This window comes from Colletotrichum chrysophilum (genome assembly GCF_026319265.1).
Source record: "Colletotrichum chrysophilum strain AFK26 chromosome Unknown scaffold_10, whole genome shotgun sequence".
NCBI lineage: Eukaryota > Fungi > Ascomycota > Sordariomycetes > Glomerellales > Glomerellaceae > Colletotrichum > Colletotrichum chrysophilum.
The window spans coordinates 302,679-314,095 of NW_026517297.1; the positions used below are offsets into that span (position 1 = coordinate 302,679).

Below are 11,417 nucleotides of genomic sequence, written 5' to 3' on the forward strand. Positions count from 1 at the left end.
TGTACCTGACTGCGTCTCATACTCTTCCTCTTTGCGTCATCTACTCGTCCCAGATGGTAGCGACAACAGCGCCCGTAAGCGTAACCACGCCAACCTTGCCGCCCTCCGCCTCGCGGACGATCTTGCCGGACTCGAGGTCGCGCTTCCAGATGACGACGGTGCGGTTGTTCTGGTGGCCCACGGCGATGAGGTCGCCGGCCTTGTTGATGGAGAACTGGCGCGGCGACCAGCCGCCCGATGGCGCGAGCTGCACCAGCTCCAGGGTGCCGTCCTCCTTGATGGCGAAGGTGGAGAGCGTGTCCGAGGGCCCGGAGCCGAGGATCGGGGAGTCGCGGAAGGAGACGTCGCGGTTGGAGACGATGAGGAACTTGTTGTCCGGCTGTTGTAAGTTGCCCCCACGTGGTCAGCCAAAAATGATCTTTTGTTCGACGTGTAAAACATTACAAATCGCGGAAGCAGAATGCGGCCGGGCGGTACAAATTAAACGAAAATTCAACTCGGTACGGCATTTAAAATAAGGCCCAGAAAATGATCGGCAGGCCTGCCTGCAAGGGGCCCCAAAGAGGAAGATGAAGAATGTGGGAATAGTGGAACGACACAAACTTACAGTGAGGGCAATCTCGCTAGTCGGGGCTTTTGTCGCCGGGAGGTCAGCGCTGATGGCCGGGATGGAAAAGACCTTTGTGAAGGCGAGCCCGGTCTCCTTGTACTCGACCTTGTACGAGTAGATGTTCTGGTCGAGCTCGCCGTTGAAGTAGAAGAAGACGTCGCCGTTGGCGGCGGTGCGGAAGACGCCGTGGCGGGGGCCGACGCCGGGGCCGGTGACCAGGCCGTCGACCTCCTTGATCGGCGCCACGGTGTTGGAGTCGTAGGAGTAGACCCGCACCTTGTCGCCGCCCAGGTCCGCGAGGAGCACGTACTGGCCCTTGGGGTCGTTGATGACGTGGTGCAGGTAGGATGTGTCCTGGCGGGAGGCTACCGGGCCGGGCTGGTCCAGCGTCGGGAAGATCTCCTGAAGGGGACCGGTGCCCGGGAGGGCGCCTTTGTCGCCAAGGGCGAAGACGGCCGCTGCGCTTCGGTTGCTACCGAGATGTGTGAGCTTGGTATCTCTTGATGTTGTTGCTTTCCCTTCTAGACTTGTCGGGGCAGGTGGATAAGACAGTCCCGCATATCCGCAGATGGGGGTCTCGATTTCTGGGGAACGGGGGATTGGTGTTGCCGATTGGACCACCATGAAATGAAGGACGGGCGAATAATCATCCCATTCAAAGAGCTTGCAAGCTCGGAGAACGACGACTCGGAGGAAGGACTTGTGAAAGATAGTGTAAGTACTTACTATGAAGCAGAGACATAGCCCCGGACGCCAGCGGGTGTGGTGACGATCTCGCCAGCGACGCCGCTAAAGGGCGCCGAGACACGGGCGATGCGGGTCAAGGCGCCGCCCTCCCCGATGGAGAAGGAGTTTAGCGAGCCGTTGGGCTGCGAGTTGGAGCCGCGGTCGAGGCAGTAGAGCACCCTGTTGGCGCCGTCGAGGGTGAGCCAGGCAGGGTTGACATCGCAGTCTGCCGTCTTGCTGGCGACGGAAAAGCTGTAGTTGCCCCCGGCCGATCCGGCCAGCGACAGCGTCGTGACATTTCCGCCAGAGTCGGCCGCGTAGAGCGTGACGGCGCTGCAGGAGGCGGCCCAGAAGGCCGAGCCTGCCAAGAGGCTCTTCAAGGGAGATGAGGAGCGCATGGTTGTGTGTTTTGATTTGAGGAACCTTCTTTTTTTCGGAGGATTAGTGGCCGATTTGATAAGCCAAGCTAAAGGACTTGGCTTGTCTCTCAGGAGAGATGAAGAGACAGACGGAAAATGTGCTCACCCAAGGTTGAGATGGAAAAAGAATGGAGCTATCGCGAAAGAGTGGGCGACTGGTGGAATGAGCGGAACTTGGTGATAATTCCAAGTAAAACAGGCAGGTCGACGCAACCGAGATGGTGTGGGAATCAGTCAAGGTGTTGCGACTCGCTGCTGCAAGAGACAGAAAACGAATGGAATCCGGGACGTTTTGGTCCTGGTGTTTGAAAAGAGTGAAGCGATCTGCTGATCCGATAATGATGCTTCCGCTAGTCAGCCAAGTTGCGCAGCTTTCTTCTCTTCCTCGTAGGCTTCACGATCATCACCACGGGGCTGCACAACGTGTTAATATACTCCGGACTCTGGACAACATCCGCCCTTAGTAATGCCAACCGGTCGCTACCGAACCCGAGTAGACGATCCCAAGAAGTCGGTATTGACGGAGATTTGAAGGGGCCCCGGATTTGTGACGTCCCATGACTCGTCCGCAGTCCCTCTTAGACGAGTCTCACCTGTGGCAGCATTGAGCCAAGACTTTTGACGACCATCATGAACCATGACGGGAATAGCTCTCTTTTTTCTATTTCTTCGCACTCGCAGCAAGTTCTCCCTCGGGTGGGGGCCGAGACGCGTTTCTGCTGCCCTCCATGGGCCCCTTATTCCGAACGAAGAACACCTTATTGCGCCTTTTTGCGCCCCAATGAGCATACTAATGTAAACCTTAAAAAACGGCCGCCGGGGGCATCGGTACCGCCGAAAAGGGGGACGGACTCCGGTTCCAGAACGACGGCGCCGGGGCGGGAGCTTCGAAGCAGGGGTTTGCCTGCTTCATAGGGCGAATCACCCGGACAAGGTTTTACAGATTGAGTAGGTCAAGAGGCTGAGCAGGTGAGCGCCAAGCCCTACGACGAACCAGGTTGATTGATATGATTAAACAGGCATTTGTCTAAACTTGGCCCTGGGGCGTTGGACATGCAAATCTGGTCATTATGACGGGGGGTCGTGGGGGGCTCCGCCAAGATGGATGGCCCTTGTAGCAGAGACACCCGTCACTTATTAGCCTTTCTGACGGATATCGAGCAGAGAGGCGCCCGACTCTACCGAAAAGCCGAAGCTGTTTTCTGGGATTTCTGCCCATCCGAACAGACCCCTTATGGGTCAGATCCATATATCCCCCATCAGTATAAGATGAACCCGTTCGTAGTCACAGAGCCCCATTGAGTCTGTTCGCTCTGCCCTCAAGCCTTACAGCTCGATATCCCATCGTAAACCATTACATTCGTTTCTTATCACCGGGCTGTACCGTCTGTACATACCACAGCCATGGATTCTACACGCTCTTTTGGACGCTTCGTCGTCGCTTCACTCCTTTTCCTTGCCCCCTCTCTGGCCAGTGCCCAGGACACTGCCGCCAAGGGCGTCGCTCTGCAGGCGTGTCTGAAGACCGCCGGCGTCCGCAACATCATCAGCACCGATGCCACCTGGGCTGACGAGACCGTCGGCTTCCAGAAGCGCATCAAGGTCGACCCGGCCGCCATCTCGTTCCCCGAGAACAAGGACCAGATCGCCCTGTCTCTCGACTGCGCGCGCAATGCCTCCGCCAAGGCCACCGCCCTCGGAGCGCACCACTCCTTCCAGGCCTACGGCTTCGGAGACCCGGGCAGCTTGGTCATCAGCATGGCCGCATTCAACTCCGTCTCCTACGACGAGGCCACCCACCGCGTCACCTACGGCGGCGGCTCCCACGTCGGCCCCGTCCTGAAGTACACCTGGGACACCGCCGGCCGCCACTTCCCCCACGTCCGCGGCGCCCACGTCGGCCTCGCCGGCTCCAGCATCGGCGGCGGCTACGGCTCGTCCTCGCGCCATCTCGGCACCCCGATGGACAACCTCGAGTCCATCGAGTACATGCTGTACAACGGCACCGTCGTCAACGCCGCCAAGGGCTCCGACCTCTTCTGGGCCGCGCAGGGCGCCGGCGCCTCCTACGGCATCATCCTCTCCGTCACCACAAACACCCACGCGCCCCTGTTCCCCACCGCCGTCAACTTCACCCTCTCCATCGGCAGCGTCGACGTCGACACCGCCGCCAAGGCCCTCGTCGCCATCCAGGACTACTCCCTCAGCAAGGACTGCCCCGACGAGCTCGCCCTCCGCTGGAGCCTGAGCGCGCCCCCGTACTCGGGCACCGGCTACTTCTACGGCGACCCGGCCAAGTTCGACGCCGTCATCGCCCCGCTCGTGTCCTCCCTCAACGCCCTCGCCCCCAACGCCACCGTCGTCCAGAAGACCGAGCTGCCCTTTTGGGACATGGAGGTCGCCGTCGCCGGCGCCGGCATGAACCAGCCCGAGGGCGGCACCCTCGGCGGCCGCTCCTTCTACACCCAGGCGCTGACCACCACGACCGACCACCCCCTGACCGTCGAGCAGGCCAAGATCCTCTTCGAGAGCACGACCCTCGCCTTCAACCGCACCGACCTCCGCAAGTCCGGCTTCCTCGACCTCTGGGGCGGCGTCTCGCGCGACATCGCCGACGCCGACACCGCCTACGCGCACGGCAAGAACCTCTGGCTCATCCGCTGGGAGGCTAACTCGGCCGACGCCAACGCCCCCTACCCCGCCGACGGCACCACCTACATGAAGGGTCTCATCAAGCCCTTCGAGGACGCGCTTGTTGCCGGCGGCCAGGAGCTGAGGGGCTTCGTCAACTACGCCGACACGGAGCTCACCGAGGCCGAGTGGAGCGCGCGTCTCTACGGCGCCAACTTTGACCGCCTCAAGCAGATCAAGGCCGCCGTTGACCCCGAGGGTCTGTTTACCAACCACAAGCAGGCCATTCCCCTGCCTTAGAGGGGCATTGTGCTGTGATGGGATGTGTAGCGTCGAAATGGGAAATAGTAAAACGAAACACTAGACTGCCAGGTTGGGAAGGCCTAGGCTGAGTTAGCAAATTGAAACATTTCTTCAAGCCCATATCCAAGTAATAGGATGTTTTCTCTAGAGTTGTGAACTGCCATACATGGCCTCAGTCTGCACCACAGCTGATGGCCTCTGAGCCTCTTACGTTTCCGAATCAGCAGTGACAGTAAAACACCGTAGGGCGCGTTTCAAAAAGTTGCCGTGATATAGCATGAGAAGATGAAACTCGATGGTGTATGCTTGAAGAAGAACTCCGCACGCCTCCTGAATAATCTGTGGAGAATAAGGTCAGCAACATCGACTTCTCCAACTTGCTTTCCCCTCACCCCATGCGGGGTAAATTCCAAGCCCCAACTGCATCCATGGAGGTGGAGGCCCTCGGCCGACATTCTCACGAATCACCCCAAGCCGGCTAAATGCAACTTGTGGAGGCGTGGGGATGGCACCTCAGTCTTCAATGGATTTAGCAGAGAGCAACAACACGATAAAGGTTGACTCTGGTCGTCTTGCTCTGGAGTTCACTGTTGCCTCTCTCCATTTCTCCAGCTAGACAAACACCACCCAAAAGATGCCTACCGTACGGAATCCCATCCTCCCCGGCTTCAACCCGGACCCCTCCATCGTGAGGGTCGGAGACAACTACTACATCGCGACCTCAACCTTTGAGTGGTTCCCCGGCGTGCAGATTCACCACTCCAAAGACCTCGCAAACTGGACGCTCGCCACGCGCCCTCTGACCAGGAAATCCCAGCTCGACATGCGCGGCGACCCGGACAGCTGCGGCGTCTGGGCGCCCTGCCTCTCCCACGACGGCGACAAGTTCTGGCTCGTCTACACCGACGTCAAGCGCAAGGACGGCTCCTACAAGGACACCCACAACTACATCGTCACCGCGCCCGCCATCGAGGGCCCCTGGTCCGATCCGTACTACATCAACTCCTCCGGCTTCGACCCGTCTCTCTTCCACGACGACGACGGCCGCAAGTGGTTCGTCAACATGATGTGGGACCACCGCCGCCGCCCCCACGCCTTCACCGGCATCGTGCTCCAGGAGTTTGACCCCAAGCAGGGCAAGCTCGTCGGGCCCAAGAAGAACATCTTCCGCGGCACCGAGCTGGCCCTCGTTGAAGGCCCCCATCTGTACAAGCGCAACGGCTGGTACTACCTCCTCACCGCCGAGGGCGGCACCGCCTACGAGCACGCTTGCACCCTCGCCCGCTCCCGCGACATCTGGGGCCCGTACGAGCTGCACCCGCAAAAGTACGTCATCACCTCTAAAGACTCCCCCTTCGCCGCCCTGCAGCGCGCAGGCCACGGCGACATCGTCGACACCCCCGAGGGCAAGACGTACATGGTCCACCTCAGCGGCCGTCCGACGACGCAAAAGCGGCGCTGCGTGCTCGGCCGCGAGACGGCCCTGCAAGAAGCATACTGGGCCGACGACGACTGGCTATACGTCAAGAACGGGCCCGTCCCTTCGTTGCACGTTGAGGTCCCCGGAACCCCCGACGAGACAGCCTACTGGGCCGAGAAGAAGTACACCTTCGAGAACGGCCTGCCGCAGGATTTCCAATGGCTCAGAACACCCGAGCCCGAGCGCATATTCCGCACCGAAGGCGGCAAGCTCACCCTCATCGGGCGGGAGTCCGTCGGCTCCTGGTTCGAGCAGGCCCTCGTCGCCCGGCGGCAGACGCACTTCTCCTACGACGCCGAGACCGTCGTCGCCTTCTCCCCCACCGACGAGCGCGAGTTCGCCGGCCTGACGGCCTACTACTGCCGCTACAACTTCTTCTACCTGACCGTGACGGCGCACTCGGACGGCAAGCGCGAGCTGCTCATCCAGAGCTCCGAGGCGTCGTGGCCCGACGGCAACCTCACGGAGCCGTTCGTGGACCCCGTGCCGCTGCCGGACGCGGGCAAGGTGAAGCTCGCGCTGACGATCCGCGGGCCGGCGCTGCAGTTCTACTATGCGCTCGAGGGTGAGGAGTTGAAGAAGATCGGGCCGGTGTTTGACGCGTCGCTAATCTCGGATGAGTGCGGCGGACACCAGGCGCACGGCAGCTTTACGGGTGCGTTTGTGGGCGTGGCGGCGTCGGATTGCAACGGGACTGCGCGGGAGGCTACGTTTGATTACTTTGTGTACCGCCCTGTTCATGATGAAACTGACCGCTATGAGATTTGACCAAAAGGAAGCCCGGGCATATTAATGTTTCAACTGTTGAATGGCGCAGCAGAAAGACGTACGGGGAAATAGATCTCCAATTAACATTTAAGAATCGGAGTCTCCTTTCGAGATGATATCAGTTTTATGAAAGAATTGCACAGCTTACAAGTCGACTTTATCCCCGCGTTAATTGGCAGTTAATTGACGGTAAAGCTCTGTTGACCTTCTGGGCTGTATCTTAGATGTTAAGGACTGCGTAATGAATTCGAAAAACAAGGCTACTTTTACTTGCCTTGAAAGCCCCTTGCGTACTCCATCTTACTGATGTTCCTTCACAATCTGAGCCCAGTCGTCGTTTACTCTCTTATGTCAAGAACTCAAACTTCAGGAGCCAAGGATCAGATGTCATTGGTCTCTTAGAATGACTGACCAATGGCAGTCGAACGCTTCGCGGATAACGTTCGGATTCCGACATCGCCACTTCTCCCTCCCGGATTTGGCCGGACACGTACTTGTCCAATGGCTTGACACGCTGCTTACTCACAGGCTTTTGGCTGCGTGAACCGAGGATCCATCTAGATTTGAGGGTGTCTCGCATTCACCGGAGATGTCAATTTTGCCTGCCGTTCCTGAATCAAGGCGAGAGGGCGAGAGCCGGTCTTTGAGTTCCGACCTGCACGCCTCTGGAGAGCCCGAGATCATCTCCCCAACACAGCCAGTACGGGAAACCAACATGCTCAGCTGCGCAGGGTCGTTACGCCACACGGCGGTGAACGACGACCGTTTCATCTAAACAGTGAGGCAAAGAGTGTTGTGGCTGCCCATTGGCAGCGCGGGGGCCTGGACCCTTAGGGTTGCTATCCACCGATCAGCAGAGAGAGAGCAGGCATCTCGGCGCCCGTTGGGATCCAGCCCGCACCCCAGCTTCCCTCATACGTCGACGTACATACTGCACGCAATCATGGGTGGAGTGTGACTCTTGTCCAGCCATTCGTCTTTGGATATGCCACACCCATGAGTCCCATACATCATAACGGGGGCGTATGCCGCGATCCACAGAGAGACATCACCATTATCGAAATCGTGTGAGCAAATCCAGGGTCTGCGTGCTTTCCCATCATGCTGCCTTTCCCCATCGTGATATCGAGCACTTTTCCGGGAAACCTAGAAATTTCTACCACTGTAAAAAAAGCTTAACCTTGAATACGATTTCCGAATGATCTCGACCCTTCTGCGCTCTGAACCTACCGCAGTAGATGGAAATGCCGGGCTGGAGCATTTTTCGCCGCGGGTGTCGCAGTGTCGTCCGAACATCCGACGGTTAGACACCCATGGATGTCATCGTGTACGAGGCCAAGCTCCCACGGCCGAGAAAACCGTGATTGGCGAACCCAGAAAAAAAAGCACACACAACAATCCCTTACCAACCGATCGGCGATTCGGCAAACCACCCCGCACTTCAGTCCAATCGTTATCCACAAAACGCCACATCGATAGCGAAAAGAAAAGGCCCATCAGAAGTTCGGGCCGGGGGTATGTCATATCAGGGATCAGCAGCTCAGGGTGATGGGATGGGTGGTGGTGGCTAATGAGGGAGAAGGAAGGGAAGAGAAAGATGGCTCCGACACACACTCACATCACTCGTAATAAGCGAAGAGAGAGAGACTCTGCTGTGTGGTGTGTGTGTGGCTCGGCGGTGCAGTTGCAGGCATCTCTCTTTGAGAAAAGTGTGGCGTGTGTGGGCAAATGAAGTTCGATTGGCTCCACGGGTGAGTCTGGATTGGCGGTCTCGCATAATTGCGCGTCTGGGCTAGCAGAGACCAGACCTATCAAACCCCGGTACGGACCCGAGACTCGACGTCACCGGACACAGACCGCACGTCAGCTCACACCACACACCACACACACACTCTCTTCCGTCTGTGCCTCAACCTCCTCCTTCTCCGGCTGCAGCTCGCGAATGTTCTGCCTCCCTACGTCACTCAGAGAGACATGTCCGCCACAGGGAGGGAAGCATATACAAGTACGAGCCACACACCATCGGCAATGTGTAGAACGATGCGAACTCGAAATCGCTTTCATCAAATCTCTCACTCAACCTGGTTCGACCCATAAAGCCAGTGTATTCTCACATCTCATACCTCGAAGAGTGAAGTCATATATCCAAATCAGTCATCATGGCTGCAGTAGCACCTACTCAGAGTAAGTCATCATGGGTAAATTTCATCGCAGACCTCAATTAGCTTACACGTCCTCTGGCAGGTTTAACCCCAAACGCGCTGGGCAACCCCAAATCGGCCGCGGTCGTCGCTGAGGCCCGTCGAGCGAAGGCCGCCCGAAGAGCCAAGGCCGAGGCTCTCAAGAAGCAGGCCGAAGCCGCCGCCGCCGAGAAAGAGACGGCCGCGGCCCAGCAATCAACACGGCGAACCGCCAACGACTCCAGTAAACCCAGCAGGGCCGAGATCATCGCGAAGCTTCAACAGAAGAAGCTTCAGGCCCAGGCCCTGGCCTTAGCTCAGGCTCAGGCTCAACTTCAAGCTCAAATGGCCGGCGCTGCACCGGCCGAGGCCGCCAAGCCTCGCGTCTCGAGGTCAGCGGCCAAGGAGCAGGCGAAGCCTTCGGCCAGGGAGGCAACCAAGCCAGTTGCGAGCGAGGTATCCAAGCCGGTCTCCAAGGCGCACACATCATCTCACTCGCAATCACACTCCCACCGCCACAAGACTTCATCCACCGCCATGAAGGACCACCACTCCTCACACCGATCATCCAGGCCATCAACAAAGAAGACCATCCACAACAACACCCCGACCACCGGCGCCGACATCGTCGCGCGCATCCAAGCCAGGAAGGCGGCCGCGGCCAACCCGCAGCCCACCAAGCCCTCCGTCAACCCATCACGCGCATCTGCGCCCGTCAAGACGCCAGCCTCCCAGCACCTCCCCAAGAAAACCCCAGCCCCGGCCTCTGCCCCGGCGCCCGCCAAGAAGGCCCCCGCGCCAGCGGGCATCCCGGCCCCGCGACCCCTCCGCGACTTCCACGCCCCGGTCGCGCCCGCCCAGGCGCCCAAGCAGAAGACGTACCACCCCAACGCGCTCGTGCCGACCGACGAGCTCGAGGCGCAGCGCAAGCAGACCGACACGCCCAAGAAGAAGACGTACCACCCCAACGCACTGGTCCCAACGCAGGAGATCGAGGCCCGGAAGCGCGGGCTGGTCGACGGCGTCGGCAACACCGTCGGCGGCGTGGCCAACACCGCGGGCGGACTCGTGGACGGCGTCGGCAAGACTGCCGGAGGTGTCCTCGGCGGCGCGGGCAAGACCGTTGGCGGAGTCGGACAGACTGCCGGCGGCGTTGTCGACGGTGCCGGCAAGACCGTGGGCGGTGTCGTTGACGGAGCCGGCCGGACTGTTGGCGGGCTTGCCGACGGCGTTGGCAAGACCGTTGGCGTCGACGGTCTCGGAAAGACCATTGGAGGGGCCACGAACGGCGTCTCGAACACCCTCGGCGCCGCGACTGGCGGTCTCGGCAAGACGTTGGGAGACACCACCGGCGCGCTTGGAAGGGGCGATGTCATGGGTACCGTCGGCGGTGCCACCAAGGGCGTTGGCGACACTGTTGGCGGTGTCGGCAAGGGATTGGTAAGAGCTCCTCTTACTGAGAACAATTTACGGACGCTGACGAAGGCTCTAGGGTGACACTGTCGGGGGTACTGTTGGAGGCCTTGGTGACACCGTTGGCGGACCCTTGGGTGGCGTCGTTGGTGGTGTTGGCAAGGGTGCTGGCGATGCTGTTACCGGCATCACTGGAGGTTTGGGCAAGGGCGTTGGCAAGGTCGGCCAGGGCGACTTGCTCGGCGGTGTTGGTGACGTCGTTGGCGGAGTTGGTGATGGGTAAGCAGTCTCACATCCTAATCATAAAATAAGAAGCTAACCAATATCACAGTGTTGGCGGTCTATTGGGCGGCGTTCTCGGTGGCTTGGGAGGCGAGCAAAACTCCAAGCAGGGCGGTGGTGGAGGTGGACTCCTCGGAGGCGGCAACGGCGGTCTCCTCGGTGGAGTCCTTGGTGGAGGAGAAGACAACCCGGGACTTCTCGGAGGAATTCTCGGCGGAGGCAAGGATAACCCAGGACTGCTCGGCGGACTGCTGGGCGGAGGCCAAGGAGGCGGCGGCCTTCTTGGAGGTGGCGGCGGTGGTAAGAAGGGCGGTGGCGGACTGCTTGGACTGTAAAACGATTGTTAACGTTTGAATGGTTATGGCGCTGTTGTACGATTTTACGAAACAAAATTGGATTATGGGCTATGTAGTATACGAACCAACAAGATTATATATGCATTCAAATTTTGATCTTGAATTTCTGCAACGAAAATTCCCGGGCCTTGTCAATCTTGTTGATGATCTGGCTTGATTATGTTGCATAATAGGCGAGTATGGGAAAGCTTGATGTTGTATAACTGTATGTGCTTCTAAGCTCCTGTACCCCATAGTCGGTTCCATATG

General features: G+C 59.1%; 4 protein-coding genes across 4 annotated transcripts; 3 read left to right on the forward strand and 1 right to left on the reverse strand.

Annotated features, from left to right (window-relative positions):
• Positions 1-40: 40 nt before the first annotated feature.
• COL26b_002125 (uncharacterized protein) lies at positions 41-1,734 on the reverse strand (the record flags this gene model as incomplete). Its single annotated transcript, XM_053175054.1, has 3 exons — positions 41-379; positions 608-1,082; positions 1,337-1,734. 3 exons carry the CDS (start codon positions 1,732-1,734, stop codon positions 41-43), a joined length of 1,212 nt encoding a protein of 403 aa, XP_053040998.1.
• Positions 1,735-3,159: 1,425 nt separating this feature from the next.
• Positions 3,160-4,686, forward strand: COL26b_002126 (uncharacterized protein; the record flags this gene model as incomplete). The annotated part of the gene is made up of 1 exon (XM_053175055.1): positions 3,160-4,686. The coding sequence occupies one exon, from the start codon at positions 3,160-3,162 to the stop codon at positions 4,684-4,686; it is 1,527 nt and encodes a 508-aa protein (XP_053040999.1).
• Positions 4,687-5,323: 637 nt separating this feature from the next.
• On the forward strand, positions 5,324-6,937 carry COL26b_002127 (uncharacterized protein; the record flags this gene model as incomplete). Its single annotated transcript, XM_053175056.1, has 1 exon — positions 5,324-6,937. The coding sequence occupies one exon, from the start codon at positions 5,324-5,326 to the stop codon at positions 6,935-6,937; it is 1,614 nt and encodes a 537-aa protein (XP_053041000.1).
• Positions 6,938-9,096: 2,159 nt separating this feature from the next.
• On the forward strand, positions 9,097-11,147 carry COL26b_002128 (uncharacterized protein; the record flags this gene model as incomplete). The annotated part of the gene is made up of 4 exons (XM_053175057.1): positions 9,097-9,121; positions 9,182-10,557; positions 10,610-10,809; positions 10,862-11,147. The coding sequence occupies 4 exons, from the start codon at positions 9,097-9,099 to the stop codon at positions 11,145-11,147; spliced, it is 1,887 nt and encodes a 628-aa protein (XP_053041001.1).
• Between the last annotated feature and the right edge of the window lie 270 nt (positions 11,148-11,417).